Source organism: Drosophila albomicans, chromosome 3 (assembly GCF_009650485.2).
Source record: "Drosophila albomicans strain 15112-1751.03 chromosome 3, ASM965048v2, whole genome shotgun sequence".
Taxonomy (NCBI): Eukaryota; Metazoa; Arthropoda; class Insecta; order Diptera; family Drosophilidae; genus Drosophila; species Drosophila albomicans.
In genome coordinates, this window is record NC_047629.2 from 47,484,178 (window position 1) to 47,504,895 (window position 20,718).

The 20,718-nt window shown below is 42.4% G+C and overlaps 5 protein-coding genes across 13 annotated transcripts in view; 3 read left to right on the forward strand and 2 right to left on the reverse strand.

Annotated features, from left to right (window-relative positions):
- LOC117571610 (neurobeachin-like protein 1) overlaps positions 1 to 3,720 on the reverse strand; it is a 36,218-nt gene extending 32,498 nt beyond the window's left edge. The window contains exons 1-9 of one of the 2 annotated variants that reach the window (XM_034253828.2): positions 3,375 to 3,720; positions 2,792 to 3,145; positions 2,548 to 2,734; positions 2,395 to 2,483; positions 2,001 to 2,108; positions 1,701 to 1,850; positions 1,023 to 1,636; positions 748 to 955; positions 83 to 691 (exon numbers count right to left, since the gene is read on the reverse strand). In XM_034253828.2, the coding sequence (XP_034109719.1) occupies positions 83 to 691; positions 748 to 955; positions 1,023 to 1,636; positions 1,701 to 1,850; positions 2,001 to 2,108; positions 2,395 to 2,483; positions 2,548 to 2,734; positions 2,792 to 3,145; positions 3,375 to 3,425 (2,370 nt within the window). In that variant the 5' untranslated portion in view covers positions 3,426 to 3,720. The remainder of the gene's footprint in view (positions 1 to 82; positions 692 to 747; positions 956 to 1,022; positions 1,637 to 1,700; positions 1,851 to 2,000; positions 2,109 to 2,394; positions 2,484 to 2,547; positions 2,735 to 2,791; positions 3,146 to 3,374) is intronic. The other variant, XM_034253829.2, reaches the window with a different exon arrangement.
- Positions 3,721 to 3,879: 159 nt separating this feature from the next.
- LOC117572114 (protein tipE) lies at positions 3,880 to 10,198 on the reverse strand. 6 transcript variants are annotated; one of them, XM_034254739.2, is made up of 3 exons: positions 9,986 to 10,198; positions 5,847 to 8,663; positions 3,880 to 5,656 (listed from the first exon to the last, which is right to left on the reverse strand). In XM_034254739.2, the coding sequence occupies exons 2-3, from the start codon at positions 7,181 to 7,183 to the stop codon at positions 5,593 to 5,595; spliced, it is 1,401 nt and encodes a 466-aa protein (XP_034110630.1). In that variant the 5' UTR covers positions 7,184 to 8,663; positions 9,986 to 10,198; the 3' UTR covers positions 3,880 to 5,592. The 6 variants fall into 6 exon arrangements, with proteins under 6 accessions (XP_034110630.1, XP_051861755.1, XP_034110626.1 ...); XM_052005795.1 differs by having other exon boundaries at positions 5,847 to 8,671; positions 9,952 to 10,198; XM_034254735.2 differs by having other exon boundaries at positions 9,940 to 10,198.
- A 1,644-nt stretch (positions 10,199 to 11,842) lies between these two features.
- LOC117572117 (V-type proton ATPase subunit e 2) lies at positions 11,843 to 12,424 on the forward strand. The gene has a single exon (XM_034254743.2). It carries the CDS (start codon positions 11,959 to 11,961, stop codon positions 12,214 to 12,216), a length of 258 nt encoding a protein of 85 aa, XP_034110634.1. The 5' UTR covers positions 11,843 to 11,958; the 3' UTR covers positions 12,217 to 12,424.
- Positions 12,425 to 12,561: 137 nt separating this feature from the next.
- LOC117572115 (uncharacterized) lies at positions 12,562 to 15,392 on the forward strand. 2 transcript variants are annotated; one of them, XR_004572495.2, is made up of 2 exons: positions 12,562 to 15,089; positions 15,265 to 15,361. XR_004572495.2 is itself a non-coding variant. In XM_034254740.2 (2 exons), exon 1 carries the CDS (start codon positions 13,680 to 13,682, stop codon positions 15,024 to 15,026), a length of 1,347 nt encoding a protein of 448 aa, XP_034110631.1. In that variant the 5' UTR covers positions 12,562 to 13,679; the 3' UTR covers positions 15,027 to 15,036; positions 15,265 to 15,392. The 2 variants fall into 2 exon arrangements, 1 of the variants encoding a protein (XP_034110631.1); XM_034254740.2 differs by having other exon boundaries at positions 12,562 to 15,036; positions 15,265 to 15,392.
- Positions 15,393 to 16,359: 967 nt separating this feature from the next.
- LOC117572116 (protein tipE) lies at positions 16,360 to 19,924 on the forward strand. 2 transcript variants are annotated; one of them, XM_034254741.2, is made up of 5 exons: positions 16,360 to 16,648; positions 16,931 to 17,126; positions 17,195 to 17,368; positions 17,635 to 17,871; positions 18,396 to 19,924. In XM_034254741.2, exons 1-5 carry the CDS (start codon positions 16,378 to 16,380, stop codon positions 18,451 to 18,453), a joined length of 936 nt encoding a protein of 311 aa, XP_034110632.1. In that variant the 5' UTR covers positions 16,360 to 16,377; the 3' UTR covers positions 18,454 to 19,924. The 2 variants fall into 2 exon arrangements, with proteins under 2 accessions (XP_034110632.1, XP_034110633.1); XM_034254742.2 differs by having other exon boundaries at positions 19,427 to 19,924.
- The last annotated feature ends 794 nt before the right edge of the window (positions 19,925 to 20,718 follow it).

Below are 20,718 nucleotides of genomic sequence, written 5' to 3' on the forward strand. Positions count from 1 at the left end.
CTTCTTCTGTCTATTACATACATACAATTGTCGGAGGCATATAGGTAACGGGTATAAAAAGATTAATCATTACAATGCTTACATTTGCTGATAGTGTGCGTTCTAGCAGACTGGGCAGCATGCCTTTGAATGCTGGCGCGCTCTCCTGCGACGAGGAGCGTGGCAAATTGCCGCTCGACTTGGGCGGCGGCGCGACCACAGCGCCAATGGAGCACACCGTGAAGGGTTCGTTCACCGCCTGCACTTTGAGGGTAGCGCTGAGTTTCTGCACAAAGTCCACAAAGATGTTGATCTGGCTGTAGGAGAACGGACGCTTTGGCGGCGTTATGGCCACCGTCAGATAATGCCATTGTCCATCGAGTAGTGTCTTGGTGGCCGTGGCCGATGTGAGGTATTCGCGACGTGTCAATGCCGCGACCACAACATTGCCATTGGCCTGCACAAAGACCTCGAAGCCGCCGCCGCTGGCTGTTTGAAGTGTAAGCAGCATGCGACGCGTGTTGCTCTGCGTGGCAGCCTCAGCAGACGGTTGATTGAAGCGCACGAGAATGTGGAATATGAAGCCATAGGAGCCGGACACCCAGTTGCGTATGTCGGGTACCGAAATGCCATCCGTTGGCTGCTCGATGGCAAAGTACTCGGAGCAACAGTTGCTGCCGCGCAAACTTTGCAAAGCAATCACCACAAGTGTCTGCAAAGATTAACGATAAGAATTTTGCACTGGATTTGTGGGTTCAACGTTCTCACCTGCTGCAGCTGCTTGTGCTGCGGAAACTCTGCGCCCTGACGCAACAGCGCAAAGATGCACTTGAGCTCGACGGGTACAATGCTCAGCTTGCTGAGCTCCTCAATCAACTTGATCAGATTCTGGGCGCAAATCTCGCTCAACGTGGCAGCACGCGATAAACAAGCGCATACAGCCTTGACAACTCGACTGCCACAGGCCACAGTTTTGCTAGAAATAAATACAAATTCAATATTAATGCTTAATCATTAGCAATGTTCTATAAGTTCTCGCTTACGTGCCGTAGTTGTCGGTGCAACCTTTGAGCAGCAGCGTGCTCACATGCAGTTGTTGCGGCTCTTGCAACTGCGGCAGCCATTGCAGCAGCTGCAACATCACCTCGGGCAGCACAAGCAATCGCTGATCGGCATTGTAGCCCAGACTGAAGCACGCCTCCAGCAGCGACACCGACGGCGCCTCCTTGAAGTCATGCATGTTCACAAACAGTCGCTCGATGCGTTCGCCTTGACGCAGCTGCTCCGCATTGCTGGGCGAGCTGTGCGTCAAGGCAGCCAGCGAATCTATGGTGCTGCTCAGCATATTTAGCACACAATGTGACAACACATGCCAATGCTTAATGGACTGCGGCAGCCCAATGAGCAGCTCCAAAAGCTGTGTCTCGGCAATGGCCTCGCTAACAGCCGCCGTTGTCCTCTGTCCTTTGTTAGGCGACAGAAAAAGCTGCACGGCTGCCACGCTCGAGGCGAGTGCGTTGACATCGATGGTAGCATCGCTGTCACTGTCGCTGGTTATGTCGAAGCTGGCGGCGTCGCTGTCGAAGAGCGTCGTTGCCAGCAGCTGCTGCAGTGCATCACAATAGAGTTGTATTAACGTAACTAGATCTATTTGGCGCTGCAGAAGGAAGAGATTATTAATCAAAAAACAATACTTATTACACATATCAACTGGCACTTACTTCTTCTGGACTAGATTTCTGCAGCACGATAACCATGAGTGCGTAGCAATTGAGAGCCACATGCCGCAGGCTGCTCGCGCTCTCCCACTGCTTAAGGATGCGCATGATGATGGAGACTGTGGCCGGGCAAATGGCACGCATTCCATTGCGCTGAAGCAGCAATTTGAATCGTTTGCAGTTTAGTTTTAAGTAAAGACGCAATTACACGGATGAATAGCAGTAACTTATGCAGAGAGTAAGAGAGAGCGAAGTGCGGGCAATGGGGGACAAAGTATGAGAATAAAAGCGTTTACCACTCACCAAGTTATCACAGTTTAGAAGCTGCCCGTCACCCGAGCGCGAGGCAATTGCAGTAGTAATTATAGCGTTAGTACTATTTCTATTTGTCGAGTTCGAGTTTAAGGTTTTCTGCGAGGCAGATGAAGGATGCGAGAGCCAAAAGACATGTTAAACAAATGAAAACGAAATGAAATTAGAGAGAAAGCCATAGAAAGTTAAGCGAGCCAAGAGCCATCACAAATTTACAAGTTAATTGACAAGTTAAAAACCATATAAACAGAAAAGGAGGTTGCTAAGTGAAGCCATCACAAGTCGTTAATAACATAAACAAAAAAAGAAAACGATTAGCAGCTGAGGGAATCGCTTATTAGACACAATTAATCCACGGCCCGGTAACAATAAACTGAACAGCTACCTGAGAGCCGCAAATGACAGCGCCCAGCACATTCAACAGACTCTCGCCAATGTTCGGAAAGTGCAGCAGTTCCTCCTTTTGAAAGCAATCTGCAAACAAAACCAGATGAGTAATAAATCAATAATAGAGTCTATGTATATAGCAAACACTCACCATAGATAAAGGGCACAATTTCTACATGCACCGCATGCGGTTTATAGGGCAACTGATTATAATCGGCGTGTTGGCCACGCAAAAAGCTGCGCCACGTCAAATAGGGATCATACATGACCTCCAGGAATGCCGAGAAACTGCCAAACAGATGAATCATAGCTGGCGTGACGCGACGCGCCTCCATTTGCTGCCCAAATTGAAATTGATTAGCGAGTGTAATTAAATTGATTAACGAAAGTCTCACCTGATTGAACAGCTTGGCTAGTATGGCGATTAGATTGGGCTTGTACTCATACTTGATGATCGCCAGTATGTTGTCAAAGTGTCGACAGACAATCACCAGGCAATCAATCAGTATGGCAACCTGTTCAATGCCCTCCTCCGTCAGCGCATCGGTGTCGCATTCATCGCGTGCCACAATGATGAACTTGCCAATGGCGGGCAACAGCTCATCCGGCAGTCGTCCCAGATGCGGTCCATTGTCCGGGCGCACCTCATGCCACAGCGGACAGTCGTCGGACTGGAAGTCCAGCTGCAATTGACTGCGCCAAATGTCCACAAATCGTGCGACAAACTCACGAAAATAGGTTTCATCGTTCTGTGGAAAGGGAAATTGATTATATAACACACACACACGTAGCTGCAGGTCCTGCAAATATCGTCCGCAGGCAGACATACTATGCTGTCTTCTTATTGGCAAGAAGAGCACGTTGGCAAGTGTGTTTGGCGGTGATTAATGCGAAAAACACGTCACCGCCTCTTTCCCCTCTTCACCTCTTATCTACATGGCGCACTTGCAACGTTTTATCAATGTTATTATCGTTTACCTTTGTTGTGTACTGCACCCACAGGTTGTAGATGTCCTTTTTGTTATCCATTTTCAGCTTTGCCACAGCATTTGTTTAATTTTCTACTTGAGTTTATTTGTTTACAAGCAAAAAGGCAGCAACAACAACAACGGCAACAACGACAGCAAAAGTTGCCGATCAATTCAGATTAGTGCGTAGCGTAGCAGTTGCGAAAAGCGTTTCTCCTTTTGTTGCAGTTAGTGGCGTGTATAAATAAAGCGTGCGCGATAATATTAAAACACTGTTTTATAAAAATAACAACATTTGTCAATAGTAAAAGTTCTTTTCCATCGCTTTGCACGGCGATTTGCAGCCGCAGCTGATAAGCAGCTGTTTAGCGTTGCCACCTGATGCGTCGCATGTGTAGACATATCGAGCGGAGCGCTTTTTCATCGATAATAAGTGTTGCAGAAAAGCACTGTAAATTCAAATTGCAGCCGCGCAATCGCTTGACAGTTGGAAATCGGTTGAAAAGACAAGTTCGTGTTTGTAGGCTGCTAAATGCGTATTTTATTTCGAGATTTTGTTTCGCTTTTTGTTTTCAATTCTAGTAGCATTTGTTTGTTGTTTTGTTTTACATGATATTAGCTAGTAGTTGCGCTTGTTGTTTTCATTTCTGTATTTTCTGTTTTGTGTTTGTATTGTGTTATTCTGTTTATGTGTCTCATGCAAGTATCTTTTTGTTAAAACCAAACTATATATGTGTGTGTGTGTATATTTGCTGCTTATCATTGATAGATTATTCGCAATAGGTGCAATTACCGGTTGCAAATGCGTCTATATGTAATGCCTAGGCAACGAGTTCCGAAAGTATTCGCATCGTTTTTCATTTGTTTTTAATTTTCGAAATTTTACGAGTAGTTTTGTTTGCTTGCTTTTTGAATTGATTTCGTTTTCCTTTGGGGGATTTATTTTTGTTTGATTTTTTTTTTGGGTTTGTTTGTTTTTGTTAATATAAAAAAAGGAAACATTATATTTAAGTCTAAATTATTATGATTTTAATGCTTTAATTATTTGTAAGAATTAATTGAATAGCTTGAACCATTTTGTAGTACCTATAAATATCATTATCATTTAATAATCTTAATAAAATTAATATGTAGAAGAAAAATCTTATGCCTCTGTTACTTTCCTTTAGTTAAAGCTGTGAGTTTTTATCCATTAGCATTAATTAGAAGGATAACAATTGTTGTTATTTATATTATTATTATTATTATAATAATTATGATTTCAATTATTTTGTAATATACTTAGGCTTCGTTTTGACTTGTTATTTTAATTACGTTCTTTATCGCATAATTTAGTTTGCTTTTGTTTAGTTGTATTTTTCATTAATTAAATAAACAATGCTGCTTAAATCTTGCTTGCTTTCTTGTTTCACACTGTCGAGGCAAATGTAGCACTTTATTTTCGGCTTTACAATATCTAAAATTTTTTCGATTTGTAAATACTTAAGTTGCGCGTGTTTTGTATTTTTTTTTTAAAGATTTTTTCTTTGGTTTTTTTTTTGTTATTTATTTATTATTTTTTGCTTGCGATTTGCTTTCGAGTCGTCAGCGATTGTTGCAAATAGAAAAATAATTCCAAGTAAATATTTGTATATGTATTGTGTATAAGTTTTATAATTTGCTTTTTAGGTATATAGTACTGAAGTATTCCTTTTCGTACTCTTTTTTTATTTTTTTCGCCATCGTCTGCTTGTTATTGTATTTGTACCAATTAAAGTAACACCTTCGTCATGCCTCGCATCCTTTAAAAAGTGTCCTCAACTGTCTCCGATGCGTCCCCCATCAGATCATATCGGAAACACGCTCTGTTAATTTCAATTGAATGTGTTATGAGTGTTAAGCTTATTCGAAAATAACTCCGATCTATCGTAATATTATGTGACTCGGGTGTGTGTGTGTGTGTGCGTCATGTTGTTGTTGTTGTGTAGTGTGTGTTAGGTAAATATAATCTATCATAGTTATTTTTAAATGTCTTTAACAGCTCTGAAGGTATTCAGGTTCGCTTCGCATAGTTGCATGCGTTGTTTATCGATTGTATTAGGGTAGAAATACTTGGGTTTCTTGTTGCTTGCTCCGTTTTATACTTTCAATTCGGTGAACCAACTTGCTGCTGTCTAGGATTCGCCATCCAGCAGCGGTTCATTTTCCGAATCGGAATCTAACATTTTCCAGACCATGCGCCTGACGTTTCAGACTGCCGCTGTCGGCCCAGGTGGAGTTGAGATACTCGTCGTCATCGTCTTGCTCAAGTTTCTGGAAAAAGCACGAAAAATAAAGGATTAGTCTTTGGAATTCAGCGATGCAAAATGGATTAAAAGTGACTCTTTGAAGGGCTGCAAAAAGGGTCAAAAGTGACTTCTTGCAGCCCCGTTTAAATAAGTAGCATAGTTTTAGGGGCATCTTATATATAGATAAGTAGCGGACAAGGATCATCGATCCTTACCCTTGCACAGAGTTCGACGTGGATAGCACGCCATTCTCCAAGGAATCCCTGGACAACTCATCGGCCATTTGCACTTTGAGCTGATGGCCAAACGAGTTGATCTCCGAGTTGGGCGTCATCATCTGTGAACCCGCCGGCGACTGAGCAATGTAGTGGCCAGGCGTGGTGATGGAGCCGCCTTGCGATATGCATGTGGTCATGCCAGGACCACCGTTGGGCAGCACGCCCTCCAGGCAGCTGTCGTTGGTCGTTGAGTCCATGTTGACGATCTGGCTGCCGGCAGCATTGTCAGCCAAAACGGCGCCATCGCTATCATCGACAGCATCGATGTCATCAATGTCCATATCCTCGGCATTCTTATCGAGCGGCGCCGTCTCCTCGTCCTCGTTGTAGATCTTAAAGTACGCGTACGTCAGGTAAATCACCGAGATGATGAACGACGGTATGGGAATGGCCATCGAATAGACCAGATTCAGTGTGTTCTGCCAATAGTCCAAGTCGCTGATGACCAGACTGGGATCCACCTTGGAGTAATAGCAGGGAAACTTCATGCCCACCTTCGTGTAGCGCTTCAGCCAAATGGTGCAGTTCAGCATGGGCGGATAACCACAACCCTTGACATTGGGAAAGAGTCGGGCACCGACATAAAAGTACGCCGAGTTATTGCCCATCAGACCCTCGTTCAGTTCGGAGATCTCGTCGAATGGTCGACGCTCGCCATTGAGCAGTGTGCCCGCAGCACTGAGACCCACTGTGTCCTCCGAATCCTCGATTAAATAGCCATTTGAACCATCGGCATCACCAAAGTTCAGCTGCTCAAATCGACTGCCACCACTCAGTAATCCACCACTGGGACCCACGGTATCGACATCCATGTCCATGATGGAGTTGGCATCTCCGGCACCCAGATTATCGTACTCGTAATCCCGTAGAGCGCGCTCATAGCGATCTGTTCGCTTGACGGGCGGTATGACACGTTCCGATTCCTTCAGATTGATGTGATACTCCGTGAAGTTAAACTCATCCGTATAATTATAGAGATTCAGTCGATAGTTGACACGGATCTGAGTGCACGTGTATATATCCTTTGTGCAACCCTCGCGACACGATGACCACGAACAGTTCTTGGCACCGAAATAGATTTCGGTGTCGTAGGTCTCGCACAGCGCTGGCACCTCCTCGAACTGCATGAAGATGGTGGTAAACGCTGGCTCGATGACGAACGGCACGAGGAACAGGAATGCAAACATGCTGAACGTGCCGAGGAGTATGAAGAACGCCGTCGTATAGAAGAGCAGTTTCTCCTTTGTGGTGCGTTTGTCCGCCTCATCTCCCATGTTGAGTCACTAAATGTGTGTTTTGTTTGTTATGCTGATGATGATTGGTCTATGTCCGGCGTTGCAAGGATCCGGATTTGTCAATTAAACGGCGCAGGTCTGGCGGCAAAATCGGCAAACTGGCAAACGGGCAGCAAAGTATCCAAAAACGGGGAGAGCAATTTGTAATGGGAGGCAGAGAGTGTAGTTCCTTCTATTTTGTATATATAGCTTAAATATCTGTATATTATATATATATATGTATATGTATGAATATCTCTATATATATATGTATATATATAATGTATATATTATTTATTGGGCTGTCGGTGCACGAGAGGCGTTAATTAAGTGTTGAGAAATTGTTGTTTATCTTGTTGGTTTAGCTTAGAATCAGTGTTAAGCTATTAATCGATAAACGATAACTAAAAGCTATGATTTACGTTTTACGATTACAACTACGGTGCAGTTATATCACAGGGAGATTCGAGTTCGTTTCTTGCTTTTGCTTTATGTTGCGTTGCGGCTGATGTTGTTGCTGTCCTTATTTGTTGTTATTCTTGTTCGTGTTGTTGACTTCCTCTTGTTATTGCTGTTGTTGTTGTTCTGCCACCATTGCCGTTCAACTCTCACAGCAGCCGCTGAAGCTGGGCAATTGTTGTGGGTGGTGTTCCATTCCCGCTGTTGTGCGTTGCCAGTCGCGTAATTAGTCTAAATATAACCCAGGGATGCGACACATCCACAACGTCCACAGCACGCATGTTAGCACTAGCTGGCATTGGATATGGACATGTGGAAGGAAGCCACACCACAAAATCCTGACCAACCAACGAACGAACGAACGTATGAGCGATCCCCGCCTGGCAGTGCGTCAAGTCAACCTTTGCTAATTGCTTTATGCGTCCCAACGGAGATGTTTCGTCAGCAGCAGTTCGACGACGATGCAGTGACGCCTCTTCTTCCTTTCCGTTTCTGCTGCTCTCTCCTCAGACAGCCCCAACAAGCCAGCAAGCAAGTGTTTTCACTTTGCTCTGCTCTCTCTGTCCTCTCGCTTGCTCCTTCGCCTTTGCCAATCGCCCGTTCTCCGCTCAGTTCTTTGCCTTTGCTTGATTATTTTATGACTGCGGCAAAAGGCTGCGCATATGTGTGTGAGTGTGTACGTGTCACAATGTATGTGTGGGTGTGAGTGTCTGTGTGTTGTAGGCCTGCCAATGGCCAATTTTGAGTAATGGCCTCTTCTCACTCTTTGTAGTTGTAGTCGTAGTTGCTGTTGTTGCTGCTGATATAGTTGACAATGTTGCTGTTGTTGTTGCTTTTAGCTACTTAGCTTGGTATTTAGTTCATTTGTTGCTATAGTCGCTTTTGTTACAGCTGCTGGACGGACAGTTTTGTTTTCTTTTTTGTTTGTTTTTTGTTTTTTTTTTATTCACTTATATGCGCTGCGCTCTTTGGCTCTTCTTCTGCTGCTTACACTTGTCCTTTGCCACGTGCAGGTGTCACCCTGTTAAACTGTGTGCGTTAGAGCAAGATGGAGGCATGTTATCAAAATTAAACCGTTAGACGCGCTTAGTTCACATTTTAATGACTGTCAAATGGGTTAAGAATAGCAGCGTTTTTTTCACTTTGTGACGTTATTTTCGAGACCTCGACACTTGGCGTTGCGTTTTATTTATATACTATACTTGGTATATATATTTTTTATGTAACCTCGCCAACGTTTAAATGCTGTTTGGTTTTGGCTTTGCTTGTTATTCTTTGGCGGCAGCAGAGTGATGTGAAGGGGAGACATGGTGGGAGGGGAGGGAAGGGCAGTGCTCTCGTGTCCCGGAGTATTACGAAACGGAAATATGCCGCTGCCGAGCAACAAACAACAACAGTAGCAACTGGCGACAATGAGCTCACATGGGCGTCACGAGCGGCAATTGTTGTTGTTGCTGTTGTTGTTGAAGTAATAAACTCCTTCGGCGAAGTTGTTGCCTAGAGCCGAGTGGGAAAGGAGGAGGAAGAGTAAAAAGCGGACTCAGCCGCATGTAATTTTCAATTCATTTGGCACGCTTACATTCTCATTGGACACACACACACACGCACAAACATGCATGCATATACAGAGAGAACGTGCACATGCAAGGGACAAAAAAGAAACACACTCGCATACAAATAGAGTAAGTAGGCAGCTCTACTCACTCCAATTGGCATTATGCGGCATAGGAGGCGCTGTTCACTCCACAACCGGAAGGGGGAGGGAGATAGGGAGTACGCAAGGGAGGGGCAACTTGGCGACTCCTCGTGCTTTGCACGAAACGATTTTTCATTTGCTTTGTGATTCAATGGAGACCCCAAAATGGTAACTGGCAATTGGGAATCCAATTGGAAACAGTTAGTGGAGAGACTCTATGGAAGGGTTGGGGGAAGAGCACAAACACTTCAAATATGACATTGTTTTTATAATAATGTGTGTGACCAATGACGTTGCTGTTGTTGTTTTTGTTGTTGCCGTCGTCTCTCAATGTGTTGTCCTGTGACGTCGAGTTGCGTGTTGACTACATGTGTGTTGGAGCATGTGCTGAGTGTATGTATGTGTGTGTGTGTGTGTGTGTATGTGTGTGTGTGTGAGTGTTTACTCAAGGTTCAGGTTACGATTACGCATTTTCAATCAGAAGCCTAGCAAAGTTTTGCCTTGTTTGTGCTGCTGCTGTAGGCAAACAATAAAAACAACAACAAATTACATGGCTCATTTTGCAACATTAACCATATATCTATTTTTCTTTTATTATGACCTGATTGCGTACGGGTCAAAAGTTCAAAATATAAAAAAATATCCACATTTTGTCATTTTGCGCTGGGAACCTCGACGGACGAGCGACCGACCGACCGACGACGCGACGGCAACAACGAGCAACGACGGCGACGACAGACGGGCAATGAATGGCGAAAGCACAACCAACAACGATGGCGACGGCGAACGACGACGGCTGAACTCTTCACCGAAAGGACTGCCACTGGCGACGACGCTGCAGCTGCTGCTGAACGAGCTCCTCCATCAACATGCGCCGCGGCGAGAGCTTTCGCTGCGCTACCCTACAAAGTGGCGGCATCCACGCACCACTTACATCTGCTTAGCTTACACATTGCGTAGGGTTACACTCAATTCGATGTGAACTAGGTGAAAGCTTTGTTCGCTGCCTGGCTGCCGAAAAGCTTGCTACACATTGGATGACGTAAAGCCAAGCAACGCATGCGCTTTTTTTTCGAGCAATCGTTCTCGCAATCTCTCTCTCAAGCTGGCTTTCGCAGTCGCAGTCGCTGTCCGAGCAGCAGCAGAGCGAGCAGCAGCAAGCAGTTCGAGCAGCTTGAGAAATGTCAGAATTGGCGTAAACAGCAGGAAAATGTGAGCCGCGAGCCGTGCACGTCACATATTTTCATCTGTTTGGAATTTTCTCGGCTCTCGTTCGTTCGCCATGTAAAAAGGCAGTAAAAAGCATAAAGAAAAAGGGCAAAAAATAGGCAAAAAGAAAAGAGGAAATTTTTTAATCAAATCTCATTTTACTGCCTTATATAGTGTGTACTAATTGCAAACAACTGCAAAAGTTAACAAACTACAAAATCGCGTTTAATAAACTACATTTAAATTGGAAAGTCCAAAATCTCATTGGAGCCAGCTGCATTCCATTATGAAACGACTTTACTGGTCGCAAGTGCTGCGTTGCTGCAGATAGACATGTGCGTGTGTATGTATGTACGTGCATGTGATTGTGTGTCGTCCTTTGTGTGTGTGTGTTCGTGTGAACGTAAATAAACCTCAATATACATTTGGCCAAGGAACAACACCCACAAAATTGTTCATGTGAGTACAACGAAATGAATTTCCAAATACTTTAATATCAATATCATCAAAAAAACAACTTTTACTTTTACTTTACGTGTTGTGCATTTGACCTTCTTTCCTTGCTTGGGAATCGTTAGGAGGAAGTGTTGCCTACTTATGAGCGCATTCTAAATTCCCCTTCCCACTTAACAACAACAACAACGAAAACAACTCACCTCAATCAACAATGTAAAATATAAGTTGCTCTGGCTCAATAATACTTGCCATTGATTATTCAATGGTTGAGACCACAACCGAACGCTAACGTCATTCTCTGCCCTTTTCATTGAGTATTTCAACAGTTTAAAATAACTATTATTATGGTATTGGTGCTCTAACTTGAGTCATTGACAAGATTACATTCATAAATGATTACACAGCGCTGCTGACTTTGAAAGTAACTAAAATTACAAACATATGGATAAAGAAACAAATTTGTATATAAGGAATGTTATAATTAACTTTTGTATTCCATTTAAATTTTCCGCGAATTCGATTAACAGTGTTGCTAATATTTCGATGTGGGTCTATCGATATGCAACAGGAATGCAGCGTGACCAAAAGTAATTAAAATGTATGAGTACAAAATAATTACTTTATTAAAACCATTTGAGCCATTGAATTAGGATTATATACGAACTTTAATTCTGTTAAACATAAAAATGATGCAAATAAACTTTTTAAAAAGTCGCGCCCTTTGCTAGCAAATTTGCTAAAATTACTTTTCGGTATATTTTATTGTTGACATGCACTAGTATATTTCGAAATTTAATACGGTCACACGCTGATACAAACGAAAGTCAGAGAGAAAGAAAGAAAAAAACACAGCCAACAAGTGAATAATAGCATAGTGCTGCCCTCAACAATCAACAAATAATTTTTAAACAATACAACATACGCACAAATTACAAATTATTGAGACTGCAACAACATGGGAGCCGCCATTCTGCCAATATTGTTCTTTACCTCGCTGTGGGCGGCTGTGGGAATTGCCGGACCAATTTTTACACCAAGGGGGCCGAACCAGAAGTTGATCAAGTGTCTCTTGGTGCTGACGGCGACGTGTTGTTGGCTGTTCTGGTTGTGCTGCTATTTGGCACAAATGAATCCGTTTATTGGACCAAAACTCACCAGATCGGCTATCTACATAATATCTAAGTCTTGGAATAATCCCCTGAAGGAAGGCTAATCAAGGAAAGAAGCAACGAGGGAGGATAAGGGCGAAGACAATCAATTCTGCCAACTGTATTAATCTCCTACATATGTGTAAACTAATCTCGAGGACCAAATTATTATACCCAAGGCGATGAATTTTTTAATTAGCATAAATTGTTTAAACTAACTTTGTGCATTCCAAGCGCAATAATATAGAAATATATGTATATTTATAATTGTAATCATTGTAATAAGCATGTTGACAACGACGACGTCATCGACGTCACCCACAGGCGACCCTGTCCCAGTGCCAGTCGCAGTCGCAGTTCCTGTGTCCTGCATTCTCCCGAAACTGGGGCGTGTGACGGCGGAGAGTGAGAGTCAAGTGCACTTGCACCGGAACGGAACGCGAGAGTCACTGCAAGCTTAATCAATGGATTCCTGCTCGGCAATCACGAAGTTGGAACTGTGGCAGCAGAGGCAGCAAACAGCAGAAACGTGAATGCGCAACTATTGATTTTGTAATAAAAATGCGCGCGCAGCGCTCTGATTTTTGCACAAAAACCGGAGAGCAAGCAGCAGCAGCACATGAGCTAAGAGCTGATGATGTGGTGGACGACAATGTGGCGGCATGTTGTCGGCGGTCAGGATGGAGCCGAGAGGCCGATGCCGAGAGCTTACACACGACAACTGAGAACGAGTAGCAGCTGCCTGCTTGGCTGAGTGCTGAGTGCAGCAATTCACATATTCCACACTCGCAGTGCGAAAACTGTGTGCGAAGCCAGAGCAAAGGCCAGCGCCAGTTGCCAGGAGAAGCCTTGGGCTCTAGAGTGTGTTGTGTGTGTCGTGTGCCTCGGCAAGCAGCAGTAGAAAGCGACAAACTAAACTCGCAGCAAATAGAAAAAGCAATAATTCTACATAGTTTTAGAAAAATAAATATATATCTAGTTAATTGTAACTGTTACGACTTAACATACGAATTATAAAAAGCTTGTGAAGCCCACATTGCAACCAGATTGTGTTGCAAGTAGTGTGTACGATTGTAGTCATTGTGTATGTGAGTGTGTGTGTGACACGGGTTAAAGCTAAAAATCAATAGCACACAAAAAAAAAAAAAGAAGTGCTAATAGCCAAAGCCAAGTTGGAGGGCAAGTTGCAAAAACGTGCGCACAGCTTGTGAAACATTTGAAATTACCCAAAAGAAAAGCAAGCGAAATCTCGCGATACGCAAAGTTATATAACGTTTCCTCCGCCTGAGGCGACAGTTTTGCGTGGGCAGCGCGAGCACGAGAAGGAATAGACGAAAGGAGGAGGAGGAGCGAGCTGAGGGAGTGACACCCCGTCAATCGATAGACTAAACATGATGTGCATCTAATTGGATTACACGCGACGGATTAGCATAGCCCCCAAAAAGGCAAAGTAATACAACAAAAACAATAACATAGTCAGTCAGTCAGTCGTCAGTAGCTCAGTCAGTCATCGATTTCGCCACTCAACATGGGGAAGAAGAAGGTGCCTAGCGAGGAGCTAATTGTACCGCCGCAGGACAATCGCATCTGCGGCACCATCTGCATCTGTCAGATGACGCTCGTGCTCAGCTCGGTGGCTCTCGTGTATCTCACCGTTGCCATCTACATGCCTTCCACCAGGGCTTTCAAGAGCGGCATTGATCCCACGCCCGTGATGTGCACGACGACGCGTGCCGTCAACAAGGACAACTGCGAGTGGGGCAGCTGTGGGGAATGGTGTCTGAGCAAAACTTCCGGTGCCTGCATTCAGATCTATGTGAATCTGCGCAGCAATGGCACAAATCTCACCTTCCAGAATTGCACGAACTCGGCGAATAAAACGTGCTACGGCATCGATCAGGATCGGGCGGACAAGGCGCGTTGCATCAACGATGAGTGCAAGAATCTCACCGGCACATTCAACTGCACGGCCGGACAGTGTTTGAACATTACGGACGCCTTTGAATGCGTCTTCCACAACAGCGATGCGCCGGTGAAGTGTTCGGGACGTCGCGGCAAAATCAATTGCATGGACATTAGCGGTTTGTTCTCGTGCAGTCGTGGAACTTGTCGCAAGATCCGCACACCCTACAACTGCGACAGACGTTGCGTCGATATTCCGACCCGGAACAAGAATGTTGTGGTCCTCAGCGGTGATAAGGTCTATCTGTCGCAGTGCCAGAATGCAATTAATGCCGAGACCCTGGAGGAAGTGTGGAACGAGTCCAGTGACAATGTAGCTATGACGTCGTGCTATTTCATCAAGAATACCTCGGATCGCGTGGACGCTGTCGATTGCATCAATGGCTCCACGCTCGAACACAATATGCTCAGCGATCTCACCAACTTTACATATCTCAGTCATCTTCATGTATCCGTGGCAACGCCAGTCCCTGAGATTGCCCCTCCGGATGTGGATTTAACCATTTCGAATGAGTCGAAGTTGATGATCAATTTGGAGGGTTGTGTCAATACGCTGATGGATGAGTGCAAGGAGTTCCTGAAGGATTTCGGACGCGATGGCAGCGATCACAATGCCCGTGCTCGTTTTCCCTGCTTCTATTCGCCGTCCAAGAAGGATGTGGTCGTGGCTCGCTTCGATCTGGAGGTCACCTATCGTCAGTTTGTGTTTGCGTCGGTGGTGCCGTCGGTGCTGTTCGTGGTCTCCTGCTCCGTGCTGTTGCTCTGCCAGCGCACCGTCTATGTGGGCGATGATGCCAAGATGCGTTTCAAGGGTTGCGTCGACACGGAGACCATACTGAATAAGAACAACGTCGGCGCGCCCACCAACGGCGACATGGGCGGCGGCGGTGGCGATGAAGTCATGGCCCTATGAGATCCGTCACGTAAGAATACCCAAAAAGCATGTCTACTTAATGTGTGGTCCAACTTTCAGCGGGTAAATGTTTCCCCACTTGACTTGATAGCGCTGTTCCCCAACGCAAAGTGGCTCAATGTAGAGTTAGACAAGTTAAACATAGACTTAGGAGCGACCTCACACTTCTTAGCAGTCCCTCAACTGTATTTTCCTTTCAGTTACCCCATTAAGAAAGTTCCCTATTTCTATATTGCAGGCATTCCTCTGCTCCAGGAAGACAGTCCGGTGCATCAAACGGGCGTCTTCGCTTTGCAGTAATGGAGTTGGGCACAGCAACCACTCGCAACACTTTGTAATCCTTCCATCGAACTTCTAACAACGCGACCACACACAAAACAGATAACAGACACTCACAGACACACACACCTGAAACAGCAAGGAGGCGGAGAGGGGAGGAGTAGGCTTGGCTTTGCAAGGACACTCCGGAGCTAACACCACATGCGAGGCACGTGAAATTCTCTAGAGGTTACGACGCAGAGAGATCTGAAGACAATATTAGTATAATTTCGATATTTTTGGATAGGATAGAGGTAGAGAGTGACAGAAAGAAAGTAGGGAAAAGACAGTTAAGGAATCAATATATAGAGAATCGAATTAAATGCACTCACTTAAGTAACACCCACTCTACAAGCACACACACTGACTCACAGACATACAGAGACACAGCCAGCTGAAGAAGAGGACACACCACACAATGGGAATTAGAATCGGCCCTTAGAAGCAGGCAGATCAATTCAAGCAATGGTCGGAGGGATGCGTGATCAAAACTTAAAAGAAACAACTAAGAAAATCCAGTAAGAACAAAGCTAAAACAAACAACAACAAGTTAACCTTTCAACTAAATTAACTAAAAGTAATCAATACAAAAACCCGAAAACAAAACAAAACAAAAAATACCCCCAAGGTGGTAATTGCAATTTTAAAAAAAACAAACAAAAAAAGACTTAGACTAATGATAAAACATTTTCGATTTCGGCTAAACGAAACTAAAGTTTAAAATATAACAAAAAACACGAGTGTGTTAGGCTAATCACAACACACTCAAGTTTTCGACAAGAGAATTAGGTTAAGGCAGACAAAAGAAAGAGAGAGAGAGAAAGAGAGCGAGAGCGATAAGCGCTCTCACCAAAAAAGTTGTTTATTGTTGTAGGCTTAGAGTGCAGCAAAGTTAGCGGTGTTCATTTTTAAGGCTTTTAGTGATACAACCAAAAAGACGCACACACACACACATTTTTACTTTAACACACAAAGAGACACACACATCCAAACACACACACACCCGACACACAAACAAATACACACTTTGACAATGAAGAAGAGCTCTACGTTAACGACGACGACGTCGATGCCGACAAGTCCAACGCTTTCGGCACAGACGCTCTCCGCCAGCAAGATGAGCTTGAGCAGCAGCAGATCGGGAGCAGCCTCAGCCACAGGATCGATGCGCTCTTCCTGCCACTCGTCGCATGGTCCTGTCCGACCGGGCAGCGGATGCGTCGATGCCATCAAGGCGAAGCGTGAAGAGATCGAGATCGATACCATACTCGAGAAGGCAAAGTTCTACACCTCCGTGTGCCTTGGTAAGTTAGCTACAGTTATCAAATTGTTCAATCTGAATCACTGATTAAACTTTTAACAAAATAATCGTGCATTTAGTGATATCCTGCCAATTTTGAACACTTACTAAAGATTGATTTCTTCGCTAAGTAAAGACACACACCATAGCCTGTGTTGCAACCATTGCTTAACACAGACACGAACCATTTGTAGATATCAAACAATTTTCCTCAGTATCTCAAAATACAACGATATTGCTAAAATAAGCATTACTATCAATATCTTGATTCCCATTTAATTTCCAGGTACGACTGCCATACTGTCAGTGTTCACATTCCTTTTCCTGATACCTTTTGTCGTGGATCCCGCCATCTCAACGATCATTGCCGACTATGATCCGGTGCCGGTGACTTGCGTCGTCATAGATCACATCTATGCCGAAGGCATCAAGAACTGCAGCTGGAGCTCTTGTCGCGAGGGCTGCACCTCATCACTCACAAAGTAAGTGCTCGATGGAGAAGCAGCTTTCACTTCTAATACTAAAACATCTGATTTCTTTTCTGTTGTAGGTGCCATCAGTTGTTTGTCAACTACACGCGCATCCCGTTCAGCGAATGGGAGCGCAATCCAAGAGACTTGGAGCGCGTCAACTGGGATGTCAGCTACACAAAGTTTCTCATCAACTCCGAGGGCTGCGGCTATCCGCCCACGACCAATTGCAGCGTCTTTGCCAGACAATATGGGTGAGTCTTTATCTCTGATATTCAGTCGATATATTCGATGTCCGTTTGACTAGTTGTGTATTAGTTACTCAGATTAGATCACGATCACTTCCATTATTCTTCCTCGGTTTACTTTCGGTTTTCGGTTACTTCCTAAGTCCCACTTTCAGTTTTAAAGCTATCCTTTTGTTCTTTAAGGAAGCTCCTTTATCTATCCTCTCCATCATCTGTAGAATTTATTCCAAGTTAATGATGTTCTTGATCTAATGTCTTGTCTTTTGCTACAGCTTTTCACATATTGGCGAGCCATTCCCCTGCTACTACAGTCGCGCCTATCCGGAGGTGGTCATCGGTCGCTACTCGTGGGAGAACAATCTGTACCATCTGGTGCTATCGCTGATCATACCCAATGTGCTCTTTGCCATCTCGATTGGGGTGCTCAGCTATTGGTATTGCCCCTGCTGCGAAAAGGCGTGCAACAAATCGTCGCGCGTCTATGCTGAAAAGTTTCCAACCAAGGAAGAGTGAGTTTATTTTTATGAACAGCGCTGTGAATGCCAAAACCGCCCGCTCCCCCCTCTCTCTATCTCTTGCTACCTCTCCTCAAGTCTCGTTTGCATCTATATAGTTTTTGTGTTTTCATCTTGATAATGCAGTCTCCTCCTCCCCCCTTCTCCATTGTATTGTAGTAGAATCCACACACACACACACAATCCTACTCAAACACATACACACTCCCACAAATAACTTACGATAATTAACCATTGTGCCTTGTACTGAGATTGTCTACAATAATCGTTTGATTGTAACGTATTATCGTAAATCGTATATCGTATATCGTAAAACTTGTAACTCGTAGCTCATCTATTATTATTGTTGATTGTTAATGTCATGATTATTGGATTGGTCACAAAAACAAAAATTGAGAACTCAATTTGAGTCGCAAATTAAATTGTCTTTAGTTTCACAAGACATTTTCTTTGACCATTGACTTTTCATGCGTTTTTCGTTCTCTTTTCTTCCTCTCTTGTCTTGGATTATTTTTCAGGATCGTTAACTGCATGAAATGTAATACGGAAAAGTCGTTATCCCTGAATGTATTTTGAATTGTATTGAAGCGACAGTGCCTGCAAATTATGCATATACTATATAATACAGAAAGATATTCCTTAGCATAGGTATTCGATGGGATTACCAAGCTCTCTTCTTCTTCGACATTTATTATTAAAGTCACAATCAAAAAATCGCTTAGTACTAAGTACAAAACTTTATCTTGAGCACTTTTCACCACACTCTCCCAAATATATATATTTGCCCGTTACTCATGAAGTGTCCTTAGCAAACAAAATAAAAAATAAATAAAAAACATAAAATGTCGTAAGCGAAATTTCACGCCTTTAACCGATTTCAGCTTAAAGCTGCCATATCGATTAGATTAATCTAGTTAGAGCACAAGTCGGGATCGAAAATGACGAAACCCATTTTGAAATGTCCAAACAGACTTTTCAACAAGCACAATCTGATATTAATTAATGCATTCAAGATTTGATAAGCAATTATTTTTAAAGATTATTAACCTAACAAAACTTTAATCTCTCTTTGGTATATATAACATAAATATATACAACATATGAAATTGTGCACTTGTCTGTGGGATAAAACAACTCGTATATAATTTTCACATCACCATCGCTCAGTTCATTTTGTAGTTAAACCTATTCTCATCAACAAAGCTGCAAACTACAAAAACACATAAAATAAAATAAATATTCAAAAATTAGAGTTTGCAGCCTTGATATGTTATATACTATAGATTGATTTAATTATCGAAAATATCTAGCATGATTCCGAGTTGTATAGCTTTGATTTTTGCATGTTTTAGTTTATAGATAATGTATACAAAATGAATATGTATTACTACTACTTTTGCTTTTAGCCACGTCTAGAACAATACCAAATAAAATATGGCATGTATTTGTATATAAAACATATTCAATATATTGTATTACTTATTGCTGCTTTCCTGTACTCGATTAGTAAAGATTCAAGAACTCTTTGTTCCAATATCAATTCTTTTAGCAAACTTCTGTGTCACAGTGACGAAGATGATGAAATGGAATACTAGCAAAAACAAATTAGTTAAACGCTCTTTATAACAAATAGCAATTTACTACTGTAGTCTGTACCAAATACACACACACACACACACAATCACACCAACACATAGCTTAATAATACTTAATATTAATATTTAAAAGCCATCTGCCATTACTATATAGGACATTGTACTTATAGCGGAGCATTGAGATTGACCATTTTCCAATCAAACGTATACAAAAATTTGTTACAACTAATTCTAATTATTATTATTATGATTATTATTATTACTTATGACATCATTGAGATTTTTGCTATCCATATTATTATGCTACTATACTTACTATAAATATATAGAACTACATACATAGAACTTGAGTTACCACGTAAAAAGCTTTTGTTCTTTATGACTTTTGCTCGCTTTTAACAATTATACAATACAAAAAAAAAAAAAATGAGACACGATTCGACTCGATTCGATGCTCCGCAATTGCCCACATTATACATAAATATAGAGAGAGCATTATGAAAGTATAAAATGAAAATTCCTCGACCTTTCCACACATAATACTGATACAACCAAATAATGCTTGTTTTCAAAAAATTGTGATAGTAGTCATAAACAAAATATTAAGTAATGAAATCAAACAAAATTATATAAAATCTAGACATACAAAAAACACGGAAGCGACAAAAAAAGAAAACCGCATCTGCGGATCAGAGAGATATATATATATAGTATACAAAATAGTTAGCAAAACCGATTCGTATAAAACCGCATAACTCTCTGATCCGTAGGTCAAAGAACTCGAAAACTTTTGAAAACCACAACAAAGCAGAACCAAGAATTAATATAAAAACTACAAAAAAAAAACCAACACAAAATAAAAATTGGAAACCAATGAAAATATTGAAAATAATATTCATTAAAATACGAAAAAAATACACTTTGCGACATTTTCGAAATAGTTTTAAAAATCTTATGTAAAAAATGAACATTTAATGGATTAAACATAACAAGTATATACATAAAATATATGCCACATTTACACACATATCTATCCCGATATATGGGTTATACATATGTATATATGTAGTAGATATTTGTGTAAATAGGGCATATATAGCTTAATAGCAGAACCGATATAACGCACGTTGCTTATGAGAATTTTTTTAAATCATACAAACCAACAACAAAATATTTGAATGCAAAAATGATTAAAACATTTTTTACTTAACGTGTCTTTATCAATAAACAAATTTAACAAGCTAAC